The sequence below is a fragment of the Carcharodon carcharias genome, chromosome 10 (genome assembly GCF_017639515.1).
Source record: "Carcharodon carcharias isolate sCarCar2 chromosome 10, sCarCar2.pri, whole genome shotgun sequence".
In the NCBI taxonomy this organism is placed as follows: Eukaryota; Metazoa; Chordata; class Chondrichthyes; order Lamniformes; family Lamnidae; genus Carcharodon; species Carcharodon carcharias.
In genome coordinates this window covers 78275353-78296937 of record NC_054476.1, presented here as the reverse complement: position 1 = coordinate 78296937, position 21585 = coordinate 78275353, and the positions used below count along the sequence as shown (strand labels likewise).

General features: G+C 40.7%; 1 protein-coding gene across 2 annotated transcripts in view; it reads right to left on the bottom strand.

The window, feature by feature from the left end:
• Positions 1–468: 468 nt before the first annotated feature.
• The window catches only part of arhgap1 (Rho GTPase activating protein 1), a 45465-nt gene continuing 24348 nt past the window's right edge, over positions 469–21585 (bottom strand). For both annotated transcript variants that reach the window (XM_041197967.1, XM_041197968.1), the window contains exons 6-13: positions 20782–20868; positions 18733–18831; positions 16839–16931; positions 16176–16252; positions 14504–14581; positions 9656–9784; positions 6987–7090; positions 469–3693 (exon numbers count right to left, since the gene is read on the bottom strand). In XM_041197967.1, coding sequence (XP_041053901.1) covers positions 3520–3693; positions 6987–7090; positions 9656–9784; positions 14504–14581; positions 16176–16252; positions 16839–16931; positions 18733–18831; positions 20782–20868 — 841 coding nt within the window. In that variant the 3' untranslated portion in view covers positions 469–3519. The remainder of the gene's footprint in view (positions 3694–6986; positions 7091–9655; positions 9785–14503; positions 14582–16175; positions 16253–16838; positions 16932–18732; positions 18832–20781; positions 20869–21585) is intronic.

The following is a 21585-nucleotide window of genomic DNA, read 5'->3' as shown; positions in this document are numbered from 1 at the left end:
TCTGGATAATTAACTTTACCCAGTAGCTGATGGGGTCCATGTAAAACTCTCAACCCACTAAGTCATAAAGGGCACTAATCTCTCCCTCCCTCCTGGAGTGAAGTTCATTGAACGAATGTATGAGTATAAACCACCTTTTGAAGTGGATCTCAAACTGCAGATGCAGCAATGGAACTTTGTTCACTTTACTGTGTGAGGAACATCTGACCCCTTTTTAGAATTGTACAGACTTGTTTAGATTCCCTTTGAAGTAGACAAGCAAAATAATACAAACAGGTACAAAAAATCTGAATGGTCCAAGCTATACATGCTTGTGGAAATATCAGTGATTGCTTTGCTATGGAACAACAATCAATGAAATCAGTAGATTAATGTCAGACGAGAAATAGGCTTCAATGACCCTGGACATGTTCACCAGTTTTTGAAAGATGCCAGCAACAAAAATATGAAAGTATTTTTAAAAATGAGTTAAAATATTTCAGGCTTTATTCTGTATCTTCCTGTCAATTTGGGAATATTGAGAGCTGATTAGTTGGAACTTAATCCAAATAAAATTATTGCATGCACAGAAGTTCAAAGGTGGAGTTTTCAAACAGATGATCTGATTATCACCTTTATCTAATTTCAGGTGACAGTGGTTAAGAATAGACTTTTTGGGGAATTTTTAAACAACAAGTGGCAGCCTGGATTGAGGAAGAGGAAATTTTTCCTACTAACCACAAGTTCCTAAAAGAATGTTTATTTCTGCAACAGTTCACTTTTACTATCTACCCCCATCAGTCCTGCAGACAGTGAGATCTTCACTTCTACCGTGGAAAACTCCTGCTGTACAGCACAATTGGGCATTTTGTAAAGGTGAGGGGGTGGGGGCAAGTAAACTTAATGTTCTCTTTAATCATGGAGAAAAACTGGGTAGGTGAAATTATGGTATTCAAATACTTTGACAATGCTCTGAAAAAAATCAATCAAGTCCTCGACCCTTGTCTTGCAGGAACATCTCAACAAAACAGGAGAACGTTGTCTAAATATGGACAGTTTACACAATACAGGAAATGCAGGAAAATGGCAAATCCTGGTTCCTTTATCATTGAATGAGTAAATGCAGCTACAGGAGGAGTACTGAGACATACAGATTAGGACCATCCCACATTCAATCCCTAAACAATGCAGAGTTAGATGATCTCAAATGGACAGCTATGGTAGGGATGTTATAGTTAGCTTTAGTGCTCCTGGGTTTGTTAGGGAGGCAACAGTGAAGAGAAATAAAAAACAGGCAGGATTCTCACTCCTAACCATGATCCAACAAATGCTGCTCGAAAACATGTATGGATATCTGGTGAGGATTGTGTGGTCTCAGCTGTGATGCCCACCTAAGTCTAATAGCCTGCCACAATTCATTGTCTAAGCTGCCATGAAAAACCTGGGATCCATGGCCATATGCACCTTGCCCAAGAGCTACTCCCTCCAGGAAAGAAAAGGAAATGGAGGCAAATCATCAAAATTCCCTGTTAATGGCATCAGTTAATCCAAACACACTGACAAAACAAAACTTGACACCCCCTGCCCCACCCAACCCCATCTCAGACAAAAGGATTAAATTCGTTGCTATTGGGGAATTTCAAATGGACATATTAGGTCTTGTGGTTTCCTTTAAAAGGCAATGGGAACAAAGTTATTCAGGGAAATTAAAATTTGCCCATTTCAATTCTCTCCTTATGCTGCCCCATTAAAATGCTTCTGAAGTCTAGACCTCTCAAGTTGTGAACTATGGTAAATAGTACTTCTCTCTTCCCGAAAACATCCTAAAAATTGTGATGAATTATTGCAAAGTAATTAATATGCTGTACAGCAAACAGAAGAGGCTAAGTGCTATCTGCCACACCCTTGTTTTAACTTAATGCTATAATTAAATGATTTTAGTAGCAGCAAATTGAGAATAGATTTGAGACGGACTTTCTTATCAAAATGTTGGGTTGCATACTTTGTACCACGTGCTACATTAAACAGCCAGAAATGAGGCACTGTAAAAACCCACTCCATGTAAAAATGCAAGCTCACTTAATGACTCATTTAATATCTTTGTTTTTCTATTTTTAAACAGTGAATGCTGAGGCCATTACCATAAGAATTTAGATACTACTGGCAGTTTGACATGCCATCAATAACACACAGCAATATTGCTGTTACAAGCTCCAGTATAACTAATCCAAATTATGGAGATTCACAGTCAGTTACCACCAAATCTCCAGGTAAAAGCAGAACCAGGTTCCCTCCCTTTGACAAAATGAATTATGTGGAACTCCCTATTTGATTGTGGAATGCCAGCTAGAAGAAAAAGTTAATAATGGAGTACCAGTTTGAGCATACTGTACTTCCCTACAGTACAAAACTCTCAATTCAGCAACATCTATTGTCAGAATTGTGTTAGTTAAAAGAGGATGACATCCTGAAATATCCCAAGGTAATGACAGCATCTCCATAGATGTCAGCTCAACTTCAAGCTTCTAGCCTCAGCTACTCTTTCTCTGATGAAGTCAGTTCCCATAATGATGTCATTGACACTTGAGGGGAAAAGTTCCCTCTTTAAACAAAGCACTGATTTTAAAAAAAAATTTAAGTGATGCAATTTAGATTGCAACTTAATATTCTTAAACATCAAAGCTTTCAAAGCTGATCAAGAAAACACCATTTTTGACATCCTATAAGGAGCACATTGCACATCAGAACGAATTTACGATATCTCCAGACCAGTTACATGAATGAAATGTACCCTCAGCTCGCGTGGACCTGCACGGGATGTGTAAAAAAGGTACAGCAATTTTAATTATGAAAACTGTATGCAGCACAGTTAACAAAACTGGCACATAGCATCATGAAACTGAATAACTTTGCAAAAAATCAATTTTCACACAAGGCAATCAAAAATGTATAACACTGGCACAATAACAATGTGTGTTTTTTTTATATATAAACACACACATAAAAGCAGGGTTTGGGTGTGGAGTAAAAACTTTATCCACAAAATTCAGTTTCAGGTGTAACCAACATAGAAATAGCCCAGCAATAGAAATTCTCGGTAAATGTTGCACTATTTACCAAAATTATCATTTTTAAAATTGATTTATTGATCTATCTCAGTGTGCTGAGAGTGCCAGGATAGAATAGGAAAAGAAATATTCAGAATTTAAACTACAAGAGTTCAATACAAAAAAAAAGCTATCCATCTGCATTCCCAACACAATGATTATCAAGTCTACAAATTAACAAAAAGAGCCACGGAATCCAGCCCCCCGACTCAATGATTTAAACCCCATCCCTAATGTCTGTGTCTCATATGGAGCCATAAACTCCACACCCACCAAGCAGTGCAAACCCCATCCCTAACTAAAAGGTGCACCCTATAATTTGATAACATCTCTCCTGTGTGCTGCCACACGAGATACATTGCCATGAACATTTAGAAAGAGTAGAGCAACCTGATTTGACTCCAGCAGTGGTTTAAGACATTAATGCTTTATCCTATTTGGCTGAAAAGATTTCAGTATAATTTTCAAAGAGTAATTGGGTGAAATGATTAATAGGGTTGATGGCACTAAGTGAAATTGCAGCATCCTTTGCCCATAAGAGAGCAGGTCCAAACACCAGAGCCAAATTGGACGTTGTCATTTTATTCAGGTCACTGTTGTCAGCAATCTGGGAACAGATAGGAAACACAATATCATCACATTAATGAATCAAACATCTAGGCAGGACTTTACACATTTATTCTTCAAGAAGGATTTAACTGAAACCTTTCCTTCAGATTCCCTCCTACTCACACTATCAGGACTGAAAGGAGCTCTACCTTTGCTAATGCTAGCTTGCAGCTAACTAATAAGAGACAGATCCCTGGTATCTATGCCCTGTGAAAAAACATTTCTCAATTTCTGTACCGACCCCCCCAAAAAACAACCCAGCTGACACAACTGGCAATGAATCCCAGGCGTAAAAGCTTCTGCATCTGAATATTAATGTTCCACCAGGCTGTGCCATCATGGTCAGCAATCTAGATGGTAAGGTTAGCTCAAGACTTTTAAACCTGATAAAAGCACACAGCTCACTCCAAGTTGCTTTTATCCACATAGTGTTGATCAAAGTGCCCAAATATTTGCCACAGCACAAATGGAATATGCTCAAACTGCCTTGGTAGCCACTGACCATTGACAGAATAACGTAAAGTGAAACAGTCTACTGTTTAATCTTTGTTTAACATGGCAATGAACTTATCTAACGTTTTGCACTATCTGATGCACTGTACCTCATCAATACAGTGACAATTCCTTTCAATGGAAACAGGAGGGTCTATCTACTGATAATTGAAACCCACAATGGCTGTCCTACTGGCATCGATTGAGATAAATCAAACCAAGCACTGAGGCTAGAGTTGTGAACTGATGGTCTTAAAGAGGAAATCAATGCTTTTCTCAATGTGTTTTCCACGTAGAACAAGACATTAAAGGAATTTTTAAAATGTAAAAAGCATGTATGCACACCCAAACAAATTATTTGAAAATATTGTTGCCACAGCCCTAAACTCATGGTGGTGAAATGCAGGCACAAAATAAATCTTATTCGCTCTTGCATGACAACAAATGCCAAGGTTCAAATTGATGTATTCAGCAGACAGGCACATGTGGCATGACTGAAATCCCAGGCAGGAATTAAGACATGATTTTAACTTGCTAGGCTCATATGCTGCAGATCAGTTGAGCTTCAAAAGGCAAATGGACAGACTCCCATAGTGGACACACAGGTTAGTAGGATAGTGATCAGGCACCCAGGCTCATTCTCCCAACTCTCTGTAGACACTGTAGCATTCTTAATGCTACCTGATTGAGACCACCTAACACAGCGCAGCCAGGGTCTGATGCTGGGGCCTTCCTGGCAAATATCCTAATGGAAAACTCAGACTACCATTTTACAACATCAAGTATCTCTTGTTTGATCTATCCTTCCTGGAACAAATGCATCTCAGTGTCTTTTTACCAGAAGATTGAAGACATGAAATGACTTGCATTAGACGGGCATGAAACTGTTAGCACCAACCACAGGATGTAGGTGTAACAATGAGCCTTGTATGTGACCTGCAATTCTTCACAAGGTCAAACAGTAACCGATGGTGCCCAGAACTATCTGAAATATGGATCAGTTTCCACAAGCTGTAACTAGCACTATCCCTTAATGGCAGGTATACGAAATGGAAATATCACACTGCTCATTTCAGATTAGGGTTAAAGGAAGACTATTTAGCACCTTTCAAGATTTAAGGATGCCCCAAAATGTTTTACAGCCAACTAAGTACTTTTTGAAGTGGTCACTGTTGTAATGTAGACTAATGCAGCAACCAATTTGTGCATAGCAAGGTCCAAAAAACAGTAATATAATGACTTGATAATCTGTTTATGATGATGTTGTTTGAGGGATAAATATCAGCCAGGATATTTGTGGATAACTCCCCTGTGCTTTTTTGAAATAGGTGGACAAAAATGATACCACAGCACTGCCTCCTGAAAAAGCAGATGGGGCCTCAGGTTAATGCCTCATTCAAAATATGGCACTTCTGCTGGTGCAGTACTCCCTTAGGATTGCACTGAAGTGTCAGCTTACATTTACGTGTGCTCAAGTCTCTGATGTGGGCTTTGAGGTGCACTGGTGGGACAGAATAGGAGTTGTACCCTGTAGCTAACCTTTACTATACCCGTTGAGAAAACTTCACACTCAGATGGGGCATCCAAATTTGAACACTTTCATATCAGAGAAATAACACCTTTACCACCAATGGATAAAAAATATTCACCAAATATTTAAAAGAAGAACGACAAGTAGACAGAGGGCTTCAATGAATGTTCTGCAATGTGGCCCACGTGAGCAATACATTTAGGGAAATGCACAATCCATTAAACAACAGTAGCAACATTCAAAGTCAGGAGTTCAACAGGGTTCTGCACAGTGCTCTATTTCTCCTAAAGTAGTTCTCGACTGTGCTAAATTTGTCAACACTCTGAAGAGCTGGAGATCACAAGTGATGGTTCTGGTGGAATGGTGAATGTGTTTGAACAGAATGTCTGTTTTCCCTACAAAGTACATCTTGGAACCAAAGTCAAGGAATAGATAAATAGTACATCTAATGTACCAAATACAGCTGAGGTGGAAATAATGGTTTTAAAACTTATAGAGGCATCTTGGAGTACAATCTCTTCAAAATGGAGGCAAACCTTTTGCATTGGCTCTCTAAAAGTTTACCAGGCTTTCAATAAGGTTTCAATTTTCCAAAATTACCAAGGCTATAAGATTCAATTTGTAATATTTTGGGAACTCAAAATGATTAGTGTGTGGGGGAGGGGCAGCAGAAGAGAGGAGAATAACCTCCAAAACTACTTACAACAATTATTTGTTATGAGTGTACAAGTGTGACAGTATGCAAGTGTAGTACAATTACAGCACTGAGCCCAACTGTAACACAAGAGGGCTGCACAAAGATCTTTCAGCCCACCTCTGATATTCTATCATATAGGTCCGTGTAGAAAACTCTTTGCACTGCATCTCCATCAGGCAGTGCCACCAGGCCACTTGCCTTGACTTGACTTCCTACTCAATTGGAAATTTTGCCAGTCAAGGAGAAGGATGCCAGCTCTGTTGGGGGGTAAGGTGTAGCGGCAAGGAAGGTGTTCAATTCCCACCTCCCTAACTGCAGAGAAAAGTCCCTTGCAGAATATCCATAAAGGAGTGAGCCATAACACCAAACTCACAACAATCTAAGACTGTGGAGGAATTTAGGTGTATGAGAGCCTTTGGGTTGAAACAAATCCACTGCACACTCAGTCCCCTGAGTTAGTGCTTCCCATCACCCAATCAAAAATATTTTTTAAAAAAACAATTTGTCTGGGCAGCCAAGATGACAAGGGGCAAGCCATTTCAACATTCAATGACAAAACAACCAAACTTACTGTTCCCAGTAACTCCACCAAATAATGCAGCACGGTAAAGTTATCCTGAGGCAGTGACCGAATCATCTCAGCAATGGTTTCTATCTGTTTGCTTTCTGCCACTTCTAGTCAGTGGGGAAAAAAAAGCAGGAGTTACAAAGTGAAAAAAGGATATCATACGACTACAACAGGCACATACGTGAATACAGATCGAATGGATTAAATCAAAATTGTGCAACGTTGTAAAGGAAGATGCTAATTCACCAAGATGTATGTAACAAGAAAGCTGGAATTTGTCCACCACTTTCCATAGCATTGAAGACTTGTGTACATTCAGCAAAGGTCTGAAAGCAAAGCAATCTTTCCAGATCTTCGCTTAGTTTACTAACGGTGAAGAACTTGGTATCTGCCAGGACAGGAGTGAATTCTGTAACTTTGTGCTCCTTCTTGCAAAATGGAGAGTCATGTAACAGGTTACAGGCTTTACAGAGATGTTTTTTGGTGACTATTCCAATTCACAAAGGAGAAGGTATTTTAGAATAATGTGTTTTGCAAATTTATACCTCTTTAGATTACCACCTTTAACTTTTGGCATCATGGACAATCAACTCCCCCTCAGCAAATTTGTTCTTCAAGCTAATAATATAATAAACTGGGGCTGTATGCCCTCAGATTAATACTTCCCTGTTTCCATTTGGGTAAGTGAGGGGAGGAGGAGGGGGATGAGAGAGAGAGAGAGAGAGAGAAAAAGAAAGTGCGGATTCCAGCCTCCACTCAATGCCTCTTTCCTTTGAGTGTAGAGCTGAGATTGAGAAGTGTATCAGGAAGAGATAAGGCATATCCCATCACTCCATGACCAGGAATTATAAGCCTATAATATGTGTGCAGACATCTAGTTTTGGCATTCTGTCTCCTTCCCACTCCAGTATGCCAGCGGCCACCATTGGACACCTCCACTATGACTAGGTTTACAGCCACTGCAGTTTGGAGGAGGGTAAGATTCTTTCTGCAACTGGTTTATTAATAGAAGCCACGTTTTTGTATGGTGTAAGATACTCAGCCTTGAGATCATTTCCAAAATGTTATATCTTCAGCTTGGATGGAGAGGGAAGAAATAATTTGAATCTTGTTGTAAATTCTTTTAAAAAATAAATACCTTTTTGGTTAATTTTGTGCTCTTTAAGATGAGAGATGTTAGTATTGGCAAATAGAACACCTTCCATTTTGTACCAGCAAGCACTCCTGGGCCAAGTGTAGTATAGAAAGAAGTAAAGCTCCCTCTACTCAGTACCTCAGTTTCAGAAGAACACCAGCCCACTGAACCAGTATGACCCTTTTCTAATCCTCACATCAGCCATTATAAGTGAGAGTTTTGATTTATCAATTAGTGTCAAACTAAGGCTAGTTCTGTGCCTACACCCATTAGAAAATGGATGGTCAATTAAGAAGCTCATTATGTCTTTCAGAGGAGACCTTAAACAGAGGCACTACCTGCCCTCTCAGCTTGATGTAGATGATCTCATGGCTCAATTTGAAGAGTTGGGACTGTCCAGACCAATATTTATCCCTCAATCTTATCAGGAAGGATTGAAAAGCTGGAGCTTTTTGGTCTAGAAAAGAGAAGGTTGTGGAGTGACCTGAAGAGGTCTTTATAATAATGAAAGGGTTTGATAGACATACAGAAAATGTTTCCACCTGTGGGGTTGTCCAACTAGAATTCATAAATATATCATCACTAATAATCGCAATAGGGAGAAACTGCTTTACCCAGAGAGCAGTAAGAATATGGAACTTACTATCACAGAGAGTACTTGTGGCAAATAGCATAGATGCAATTAAAGGGGAGCTAGATAAGTGCATGAGAGAGAAAGGAATAGGTTATGCTGATAGGGTTAGATGAAGAGGGGTGGGAGGAGGTTCATGTGGAGCATAATGTCAGCAGAGAAATTGGGTCGTGTGTGTGTGTAGACTTTATATAAGAATGCGGGCAACACCACTGAAGCAGATTACCTGGTCGCCATCACATTGCCTTCTATGGGGTCTTGCTGCATGTAAACAGCCTGTTGCATTTCCCTACATTACAGCAGCACCTACACTTGAAAAGCACATCATTGATCGTGATTACTGTGGGATATGCAAGAAAGAAATTGCATTATGTAACCTCTTTCACAATGTCAAAAGCTTTACCACCGGTGATGCATTTTTGAATTGTAGCCACTGTTGTAATGTAAGGACATGCAGCAGTCAAACTGCACCCATCCTGACTGCCACACTAAAGGTAACCTAGTAAGTACACTCAGAACAAAAAGTGAAAACATCCCTTTTTTTAAACAATACTAGTCAGTTCTCTATGTGCATTATGTAAAATAGTGGCCTTTGATAACTCAATAAAATTATTGCTTCCTGGAGACATTGTGCAGTAGTGCCACTCAGCAGCTCAATAACATCTGACCCTATCTACAAAGTGCAATGTTTAATTATCAAATGGATTAACTTTAGCAGTTTTAAGTGAGGAGCAATTTTTGGAGACAAATCTAACTATCCAGTGTAATTCTTTCCAAATGGCAATTTTTCAAAGGGAAGTTTACTAGACCACGACAATACAATAAATATTCTGGAAAATTCAAAGTAGGAACAAGATATAATCAATACCACAGTGCAAAAGGTTGGCTCTCAAGTGTAAAACTTACTTCCAAACAAGACCACTTGATTATACAGGCTGTAAGTCAACAGAGGCTCAGGCAATTCACGGAGAAAAGTCTTTAGCATTACAGCTGCCAGGTGAACATCATTGTAGGTTTCAAAATCCACAGGAACGCCTGCACAACATTAGAAATGTATTTCAGACAAACACATCTCTGGCTAATTGCCAAGTGATAAATGGACAGATACTCAGAACTAAAGCCCGCAGTATGCTACAAACGCATAGAGTGCATGTGTAGACTGTGACACTACAGCTCATGTTTCATACATTAAACTTATAATTCACACTCTGCATTCTGTACAAATGTGGATCTCAACAAGTACTTAACCAGGACATTTTGGTTTACATGTTAGATTGATTCAAATAAAGTGACGAGGACTGTGGCATTTAAAATTCATTTGCCACAGGAACACTAGGTAATTTATCTATTTTGACTAATTCCATGAATTGTGCAATGAGATGACCATGGACATCATCACCACCCCTTCATTGCTGTTTGCAGCTCACTTTATGTTGCTGCCCACATGAAAATTTGAGTTAGAGGTCAGAATCATAGAAAAGTTACAGCACAGAAAGGGGCTATTTAGCCCATCATGTCTGTGCTGGCTGAAAAAGAAAAATATTAAAAACTAGCCGTCCATTCTAATCCCACCTTCCAGCACCCAGTACCCAGCCCATAGCCTGGTTACAGCACTTTAGGTGCTGATCCAGGCGCCTTTTAAATGATTTGAGAGTTTCTACCTCCACCACCAAACCAGGCAGCGAATTCCTGACACCAACCACCCTCTGGGTGAAAAAGTTTTTCCTCATGTCCTCTCTAATCCTTCTACCAATAACCTTAAATCTATGTCCCCTGGTAATTGACCCCACCGCTAGGGGAAACAGGTCTTTACTATCTACTCTATCTAGGCCCCTCATAATCTTGTTAACCTCAATTAAGTCACTCCTCAGCCTCCTCTGTTGTAATAAAACAATCCTGGTCTATTCAAACTCTCCTCATAGCTACAATTTTTCAAGCACTGGCAACATTCTTGTAAATCTCCTCTGTACTCTCTCCTGTGCATTATGTCCTTCCTGTAATATGACCAGAACTGGACACAAAATCCCAGCTGTGGCCCAACCAGTATTACATCCCTGCTTTTGTATTTATCCACCTGTCCTGCCACCTTTAGGAACCTGTGGACATGCATTCCAAAGTCTCTCACTTCCTCTACCTCTCAATATCCTCCAATTTATTGAGTATTCCCTTGCTTTGTTTGCCCTTCCCAAATGCATTACCTCACACTTCTCTGGACTGAATTCCATTTGCCACTTTTCCACCCACTCAACCAACTGGAGCCAACATCTATCTTCTACACAATCAACTACATGGCCAATTTTTGTGTTACCTGCAAATTTCCCAATCGTGCCTCCCACATTAAAGTACAAATCATTAATATATATAACAAACAACAGGGGCCCCAACACTGAACCCTGTGGTATGCCACTAGAAACCGTTTTCCATTCATAAAAACATCCATTATCCTTTGTTTCCTGTCACTGAGCCCATTTCGGATCCAACTCACCACATTCACTTATATAATGGGCTTTTACTTTTCTGACCAGTCTATGTGAAACCTTGTCAAATGCCTTACTAAAATCCATGGAGACAACATCCACTGCACTACCCTCATCAATCCTATTTGTTACTTCCTCAAAGAATTCAATTAAATTAGTAAGACATGGCTTTCCCCTAACAAAACCATGCTGACTGTCCCTGATTAATCTGTTCCTTTCTAAGTGACAGTTTATCTTATCTCAGAACTGATTCTAATAATTTGTCCACCACTGAAGTCAGACTGATTGGCTATAATTTTCTGGCCTATCCCTCGCACCCTTTTTAAATAATGGTGCAATGTTCGCAGATCTCCAATCCTCTGATAGATTGCATGTATCTAGTGAGGATTGGAAAATGATCCTCAGAGCACCCACTATTTCCTTCCTGGCTTCCTTTAACAGCCTGGGATACAATCCATCTGGCCCTGGTGATTTATTCACCTTCAAGTCCCTCCAGTACTTCCTTTCTCATTATGCTTATTGTATCTAATATTTCACACTCCTCCTCTTTAACTAGAATGTCTGCATCATCCCTCTCCTTAGTGAAGATGGAGACAAAGTACTCATTGAGAACCCTGGTCACATCTTCTGCATCCACGCATAACTTAACCATATACATTTCTGATAGGCCCTACCCTTACCTTAGTTATTCTCTTGCTCTTAATGTGCTGATTAAACGTCTTTGGGTTTCCTTGATTTTACCTGCCAATATTTTTTCATATCCTCTCTTTGCTTTCCTAATTTCCTTGTTTACTTTCCCTGTACTTTCTATTCTCCTCTAGGCTTTAGACAGTATTAAGTTTTTTGTGGCTGTCATAAGGTCTTTTTTCTGCTTTATCTTACCCTGTATACTTCTGGATAACCAGGGGCTCTAGTTTTGGCAGAACTGTCCTTTTTGTTTGTGGGGACATGTCTCCACTGTGCTTGTAGAATCTCGCTTTTGAATGCCTCCCACTGATTTTCCTTCAAGTAGCTTTCTCCAGTCCACTTTTGTCAGAGCACTTCTCAGCTTCGTAAAATTTGTCTTCCCTCAATTTGGAACTTTTACACTGTCTTTGTCCTTTTTCATAATGATGCTAAATCTGACTATTATGGTTAACGTAACTAAATTCTATGTAATCAAATGCATTTCTGTTTGATGGATTTTGGGTCACCATTTCACTTGGTTCCTCCATCTCACTCTCCTACTGCAATGCAGTTGGGCATTACAGACTTTTTAATGATGGAGTGCATACAGAAAGGAGAAAAATCTAACATCTGTTTCCCAATTTATGTTAAAAATCTTTCGAAATTGGTGCTGCATCAGAAAAACTGACAAAAACTCAAAGCACAGTTGGAAAGTTGCCCCAATCCCATTCCAACCTTGTTCCATGGCCATGGTATGGATCACTGCACTAAACCACAGGTATGCCTGTGCAGCAATACTTACAACAGAGCCTAGAGCCACTTGCAGCCCCTTCATATTACCTGCTACCCTTGATGGATTATTTGTCTGAGGTGGCACAGGGCTTCTATTCACAACTTGTCCAGCCTGAACTAAGATTTGGAATTTTCCTCTCCTCTTATTACTCGCCAAGAGAAAGTAAGGGAGCACAAATACATAGGAACAGTTGTGTCAACAGAATTACTGGTCTTATTTTCCTCTTCTCATGTGCAAAACCATATCTCTTCATTCCTTGGCAGAAGGATGAATGTTGAGGCAAAAGAGAGGGTACAATGCTGATTCATGAGAATGCTACATATTATAAAGTACAAATACAAAGAAGACTTTAAAAAATTGGGTGTTTTAGTTAGAAGAGTAATAAAGAATGATTCAATAGAGATGTTTAAAATGACGATATGTTGAAATAGAATAGTTAGAAGGGTTGAAAGATCTAGAACAAGAGGACATACATTGAAGATTTCTTACAAATCTTATATCTAAGAAATTTAAGAGAGAACAAGAGAAATCTTATTACAGTGAGAGTTGTCACACTGCAGTATTCACTACTGGAGATAATGATTAATAATGCAGCAGACTATACTGTCATTTAGGATTAAGTTTAATAGGGGGTTGAAGGAAAAGCGGATAAAGCAGAGGGGAAGACAGCAGGTACAAGGGTCTGGGACTACAAGTACAACAACAGCAATTTCTATTTATGTAGTACCTTTAATATAATAAATGTCCCAAGACACTTCCACAGGAGCGTTATAAAACATAATTAGACACTCCATATTAGGCCAGGTGACTGAAAACTTGGCTAAAGAGGTTGGTTTAGAGAATGTCTTACAGGAGGAAAGAGTTTTAAAGAAGAGAGAATCAGAGATTTAAGGAGGGAATTCCAGAATTTAGGGTCTAGGCAGCTGAAGGCATGGCCACTGATGGTGGAGCGATTAAACTCAGGGATGTGCAAGAGGCCAGAATTAGATGAGCGCAGATATCGGAGAGGGTTGTGGGGCTGGAGGAGATTACAGAGATGGGTAGGGCAAACCCACAGAGATTTGAAAACAAGGATGAGAATTTTAAAATCAAGGTATTTCTTGATGGGGAGCCAATGTAGATCAGCAAGCCTGGGGGTGATAGAGGAATGGAACTTAGTATGAGTAAGGACATCATTAACTGTTTTGGATGATTTCAACTCTACAGAGGGTAGTGTGTGGGTGATGTATCAGGACTGAGTTGGAATAGCCATGCTTAGAGGTAACAAAAGCGTGAATGAGGGTTTCAGCAGCAGATGAATTGAGGTAGGGATGAAGTTACAGAGGTGGAAATAGGCAGTATTATTGATGGCGTGGTTATTGTTTGGCAGTGCATCTCGGGGGTCAAATATGGCAAACAGTCTGGTTCAATCTCAGACAGTTACCTGGAAGAGGGATGGAGTCAGTAGGTAGGGAACAGAGTTTGGAGTGGGGGCAAAGACAGTGGCTTCAGTCTTCCAAATATTTAATACTACAACTCATATGCAGTGGGGCCAATGACCTGTTTCTGTAAATTGTGTTAATTACTGTAAGACACTGCTTAGATGGAACTGGGACTCAACACTACCATAACACTGGACACTGGCTTACAGGCAGCTAACTACTCGTCCTCTGCTGGCATGGAGCAGTCCAGCTTGATAAGTTGGCAAGCCAGCTTTTACTCTTTTGCTGTGATAAACATTCAGCATGTTGCTAATACACAGGACAAAAAGTCACACCTGCAATTTTGATTTAAAATATACTAGTACATGCAATGTAATTTGTATAGCAGCCCACTCACCATTATTGTACTTTTCCAGTACTTCCTTTACAAGGTACATATTAGCCGACCTGCGGAATATCCCTTCCTTGTTCAGACCTGAGGAAGGGCAGACAAATTGTCATCAAATTGAACTGACAAGAGAAACATTATAACCCTTTCAGCACTGGCCAATGTGACTGGTAAGAAACATTTCCCCCAGGTCGCCAATAAAGTAACATAATGTTTAGGTTATGTATGAAAAAGGACAAGGAGGAATAAAGATACTGAATTGGAGGTGAGGCCAATTTTAATGGGATGAGAATGAATCTGGCCCAAGTAAACTGGAATAAAGGATTAGCAGGCAAAACTGAAGAATCAATGGGCTGCCTTTAAAGAGGAAATGGTTCAGGTACAGTTGAGGTACATTTCCATAAGGGAGAAAGGTAGGACAAACAAAGCCAGAGCTTCTTGGATGATGAAAGAGATAGAGAGTAAGATGAAGCAGAAAAACAAGGGGTGTATGTCACATGTCAGGTTAATTAAACAAATGAGAATCAGGCTGAACATAGAAAATTCAGGGGGCAGTGAAAAAGAAAAGTAGAGGCAAAGAGTGAGCTTGAAAAGATACTGGCAGCTAACAAAGGGAATCCAAAGGTCTTCTAATTCAAGAAAATGGCTCCAAAATCCTCCTTTGCCCTGAACTGCTGGGTGCTGAGATCGAAAATGAGGTTCCATCCACTGAATTGGTCAGTTATACAGATCAGAAAGCTGCCAGCTTTGATCTCTGATTGTATTAAGTTGGCTGCCCTCAACTGATCCCAATTATTGGAAATGTGTGTTTGAGAGTATCAGGAGAGGAGCAGATCAGGTTTGGCTACTCAAATCCACTATTCATGGTCAAATAACCTGTCACTACTTATCTACCACTATCACTCATACATGATTAATAGAAACTTTGGTAAAATAATGGAAGGCTCCCAGCAGTGGAACTGTATCCCAATAGAGTCAATGCCTTCAATAACCAGGGAAAAATTGAAGGAAATATAGATGGTTCCTTCTGGTTTAAGTTTGTAGCCTATAAATACTGTAGTTACAAGTGCAGGTCAGAGGCTAGGAATCCTGCGGCGAGTAACTCACCTCCTGACTCCTCAAAGCCTGTCTACCATTTACAAGGCACAAGTCAGGCACGTAGGGGCATCTCTACTTGCCTGGATGAGTGCAGCTCCAACAACGCTTAAGAAGTTTGGCACATCCAAGACAAAGCAGTCCAACTGATTGGCATCCCATCCAGCACCTTGAACATTCACTCTCACCACCACCGACACGCAGTGGCAGCTGTGTGTACCATCTACAAGATGCACTGCAAGAACACACCAAGGCTCCTTCAACAGCACCTTCCAAACCCACGACCACTACCATCTAGAAGGACAAGGGCAGCAGATAGATGGGAACATCACCACCTGGAAGTTCCCCTCCAAGCCACTCACCATCCTGACTTGGAAATAAATCGCCGTTCCTTCACTGTCGCTGGGTCAAAATCCTGGAACTCCCTTCCTAACAGCACTGTGGGTGTACCTACACCACATGGACTGCAGCGATTCAAGAAGTTGCCTCATCACCACCTTCGCAAGGGCAATTAGGGACGGACAATAAATGCTGACCTCGCCAGTGATGTCCACATCACATGAATGAATAAAAAAAAATTACTCACCATGTTTTTTGATGTAGGCAGCTGTCTGTTCCATTACTAGTGGGATGGCCTTATGATCATGGTCCTTTTCTCTGAGCCTGAAGCAAATAAAAAGTAAATCAAACTTGAAATATGCAAACTCGACTCCTACACAATGGAGGTATTGTACATCCCACTGTTTCTCTGTTATCACACAGAGCTACAAGAGAGGTGACTATGTAGTTGACAAAGACACTGGCTGAAATACATTGTCTTACCCACAGAGAAATCCAAATGTTCCCTCTAAATGCACATGCCACAGATATAACAGCTCTGCTCATGGCCTCTTCTAACCATGATCAGAAACTCCTGGTTCAGGCAATTCTGAGAAAGAATGCATTTCATGTATGTTGAGCAAGTGCCTGGGGATCGGGGTACCGAGAAGGAATCAAACCTAATCTCTATCCAGTGAAGCTGCCTGATACAGCATGGGTTATGGGGCATCGAATAGAATTGATTCTGCTACTCTGATGCCAATCCACACTGAGCTCATCCAGGAGGAATGGTGAGGTCCCAATGTTTGCTGCTGCCCATGGAACCATAACTGAGAAAGGAACCACCGCCACCAGAAGAGTGAGGAAAAACTGGACAGAAAACACATAATTTATAATGCAGCCGACACCAACAATCATGGGAATTACTTACTCTGGAAGTGAGATTCCAAACTGTTGATGAGGCAACTGCTTTTTAGGTTCTGGTGGCATGGGTTTCTGTGCTGCCTGGATACGCTCATCAAACCTAAATAAACACGATATCACAATAATCAGGTCCACTCAATCACCAGACGGAGCCCTTGCTCTCAAGCAATGAAATCACAGCATCAATTCTAAACAAAAGACTTGAATATATATGTTCGAGGAATGGTCCAAATGCTTCAGGACTATTGATCATTTAAAAAAAATTATTCTTTTCATGGGATGTGGGTGTCGCTAGCAAGGCCAGCATATATTGCCCATCCCTAATTAATCTTGAACTGAGTGACTTGCTAGGCCATTTCAGAGGGCAGTTAAGAGTCAACCACATTGCTGTGGGTCTGGAGTCACACATAGGCCAGACCAGATAAGGATGGAAGATTTCCTTCCTTAAAGTACATTAGTGAACCAGATGGGTTTTTACAACAATCGATGATAGTTTCATGGTCACCATCACTGAGACTAGCTTTATTTTCCAGATTTATTAATTGAATTTAAATTGCACCAGCTGCCATGGTGGGATTTTAATTTGTGTCCTCAGAGCATTAGCCTGGGCCTCTGGATTATCTGTCCTGTAACATGATCACTACACCCCCATCTCCCACTTTTAAAGTGTAGTCACACATAATGCATAAAAACAAGGCAAGCAATTTGTATAAAGTGCACCATGAACAGGAAATACTGTCCAAATAATGTTTCTGGTGGCATTGGCTGAAGAATGAATATTAGCAAGGGGTCCATGAGAACTCTGCTGTTCAAATAATGCCACTGAATCTTAATACTTCTGTCTGCACAGGCTGTCAAAGACTGCATTTAATATCTTCTCTGAAAAGCAGCACTTTCAACTAAGCAGCATTCTCACAGTACTGGAGTGGCAGTCTAGATCTTGTGTTCAAGTCATTAAGGGGATTGAAACCTTCAGTTTTCAGATTAAGAAGCAAGACTTCTACCAACTGAGCAAAGTTGATTGGGTTTAATAACTTTGAACAAACGGAACGCATGGATGATTACCTCCGTTCTTTCTAAGACTCAAGATGATCAGAAAGAAGGCCTCCTCATGGCATGTCAATTTTGCAATCTCAACCGGGGTGACAGTGTGGGAAGGCTGGTGTGGGTAGGAGGCTGCTTAAATGAAGGAAAGCGCAAAATACAAACATCCGACTAACAGCCGGGCAGTTCCCACATAGTTCAAAGCAACCAGTGAGAAATTGAGGCTGGTTTCAGGCTGGGAACAGCTCATTGCTCACCTATTCAGATTAGGAACTGGGCCTGAGCTCAGAAATTTGAAAGAAAGGGAAAAAGGTTAAAGGTTTTTACAAATTTCACAACGAAAGGTGAAAGATGGGAGTTTACATATGGATGCTTGGTGTGATTCAGTAAAGTTTAAATGGGGAGTGAAGGGGTGCTCATGGAGAGAAGGGTTGCAAGTCAAATGGGAGACAAAATACAAGGCTTATGTGTATGATGTTAACCCTATCTTTCAGTCTTTTAGTCCACAGCAGTATGGACAGAGTTAACAGCATTTGTTTGTCTATTCTTTCCCGCATGGACTCAATGGGCCAAATGGCCTCCTTCTGTGTCGCAATGAGTCTATAATTCTAAATAGCTTTCCCCCACCCCAGCCATCACCAATTATGTTATATTTATATACAGAAAAGTTTGTTGTGCAAATAAAAATGTTTGATAAATTCTCCAAAGTAACAAGAAGAAAAAAATAAAAATTAAACCCCCCCAAAAAGGAAACATATGATTGCAATCCCTCTGACAAACTGGTCCTGTATGAATCTTATTTACCTTAAAATAAATAGAACACCTTTCACCCAGGGATATGACTTAGACAGACCTACCTTTTCACACACAATGGGATCACCATTCGCTCACACTTCAGGTACTGTTCAAGTTCACCCAGATGATTCACATATAAGATCTTCCGGCCAAACTTCATGCTGGAACAGGGGTATAAGGTGGAGAAAAATGGAATGGAAACATTAGAGCACAAGTGAGGCAGCTGCATTGTTTGGCAAATGTCTTCACACACAAATTACAAATTAATAACTTGTTTCATTCAGCAAGTCTCAAGCGATTTCTTACCTATGGCTAATACAAGTTTGGCGGAGAAATCAAAAGATAGGAATGACTATCCCCTTGTGGTTCAGTGGATAAATGCCCCACAAGGGCTCCCAGTCATGCAGAGCAGGAAATTCAATTACTGTCCTTTACTACCTTGCCCAGTGGCCATTCTTCATCTGAGAGTCTGGATAATACGTGAGCATTGAGTGCAAGTGAACCTGAACTGCACATGTGTGCGAGTGAGCAGTTATGAGAGAAATGGATAGTGCGCATGCATGGGAGAGACTGGCTAGAGTGTGCACTTGTGTGCACGCCTGTGAGCAAGTAGGCAAATGAGCAGCTGTGTGCATGTTAGAACAAGCTGAGAGAGAGTGCACACGAGTGTGTATTTTTGCAAACGTCGATTAAATGTGTGCATTCCTGACTAGTCTCACCTCTCCTACCCTCCCACACAAATGCTAAGCTATGACCATCTCCAACAAGAGAGAATCTAACAGCATCCCTTGACATTCACTGGCATTACCATCACTGAATCCCCAACTATCAACATCCTGGGGCTTACCATTGACCAGAAACTGAACTGGACTAGCCATATAAATACTGTGACTACAAAAGCAGGTCAGAGGCTGGGAATCTGTGACCAGTAACTCACCTCCTGAATCCCCAAAGCCTGTCCACCATCTACAAGGCACAAATCAGGATTGTGATGGAATGCTCCCCACTTGCCTGGATGAGTGCAGCTCCCACAACACTCAAGAAGTTCAACACCATGCAGGACAAAGCAGCCCACTTGATTGGCACCCCACCCACAAACATTCACTCCCTCCACCACCGATGAAAAGTAGCAGCAGTGTGTACCATTGACAGCAACTCATCAAGGCTCCTTAGACAGCACCTTCCAAACCCACGACCACTACCATCTGGAAAGACAGGGCAGCAGACACATGGGAACATCACTACCTGGAAGTTCCCATCCAAGTCACTCACCATCCGGACTTGGAAATATATTGCCGTTCCTTCACTGTCGATGGGACAAAATCCTGGAATTTACTCCCTACCAGCACTGTGAGTGTACCTACACCATATGGACTGCAGCAGTACAAGAAGGCAACTCACCATCACCTTCTCAAGAGCAACTAGGGATGGGCAATAAATGCTGGCCCAGCCAGGGAAGCCCACATCCCATGAATGAATTTTAAAAATGCAAGCTCAGACAAGGTCTCTTTGTAACCTCCTCCCACCCTACAACCCTCTGAGATTTCTGCACTCCTCCAATTCTGGCCTTTTGCGCATCCCACTGGTGGCATTTCTTCACCTTACTGAAGTCCTAAAGTCTCAAATTTCCTCCATAAACACCTTTGTTTTCCCACCTCCCTTCTTCATGAAAATATATGTCATATGCCCTAATAAGGCTCCTTTGAAATGCCTTGGACATTTTACTACATTTAATGTGCTAGATAATTCAAGTTGCTGTGGCAAAGGAATGTGTGAGAGTGGTAGAGCATTTCCGTGTGCCTGGATTAGTAGGTGCATGTATGCACAATGTCTACACGTTTGTGGATGAATAGCCTAGGGCTATTCATCATGAAATAGTTAAGGCCAATCAAGTTCAATCCTGATATTTACGTTTCTGCACTTTTCAGCAGTCATCAGTGGATAACAAGCAGGATTAGAAACACAACTGATCTTCCCCTTTCTGACCTGATTGAGATCAGGCATGACAACACTGACCAGCTTAAACTGTGGCAGGAAAGCAAGATATAAACAGCAATTTTCAGAAAGCATGTAACTAATTTGTATAAACTGATCACCAAGCATGGACTGACCTGATTATGGGTTTGAAGACAACAAGGAAGGCCTTGATGAGCCTGGTAGGGTGGACAATGTACAGAGCCTTTATGTTCTTCTTGTACCTGTGTAGGTGGAAACAGTCCAGGTTTTTGAACACAATTCACCAAGTACTCTTTTCATGATACTGATTTTAAGGGAAACACTAACAGCTTTGACAGTTCGTCTCTCGAGGCTCAAGGTCAACACTGACAATTGTGCTGGTCCTTCCATCATTGGGAAGTGATGGTTGAAAGATTCAAAGAGAATCATAAGTGCTAATGACAGGGTGAGATTTTTCTTGATTGTTAATGATGGAAAAGAAACACAGCTCTCCTAGAGGGCAGCTGTTAAATACAGCTCACTAGAATAACCACTGCTTAGAATTCTTTTGGAACTTATCAGGTATATTCGGTTTACACTTGATTACCCAAAGTATTTGATTTTCCAAAATTCCTTAAGTTCAGGAACAGTCCCATCAGATCTGAAGTTATCAGCAAATGTTACATTACTTTTCAAGAAAGGAGGAATAGAGAAAACAGTGGACAATAGGGCGGTTAGCCTAATGTCAGTTGTAGGGAAAATGCTGGAATCTATTATTAAGGAAGTGTTAACAATGCACTTAGAAAAGCAGATTATGATTAGAACAAGTAAATATGGTTTTACTAAAGGGACATCCTGTTCGACAAATTTAATAAGAGTTTTTTGAGGATGTAGCTAGTAGGGTAGATAAAGGGGAATCAGTAGATATAGCATATCTGGATTTCCAAAAGGCATTTGATAAGGTGCTGCACAAAAGTTTA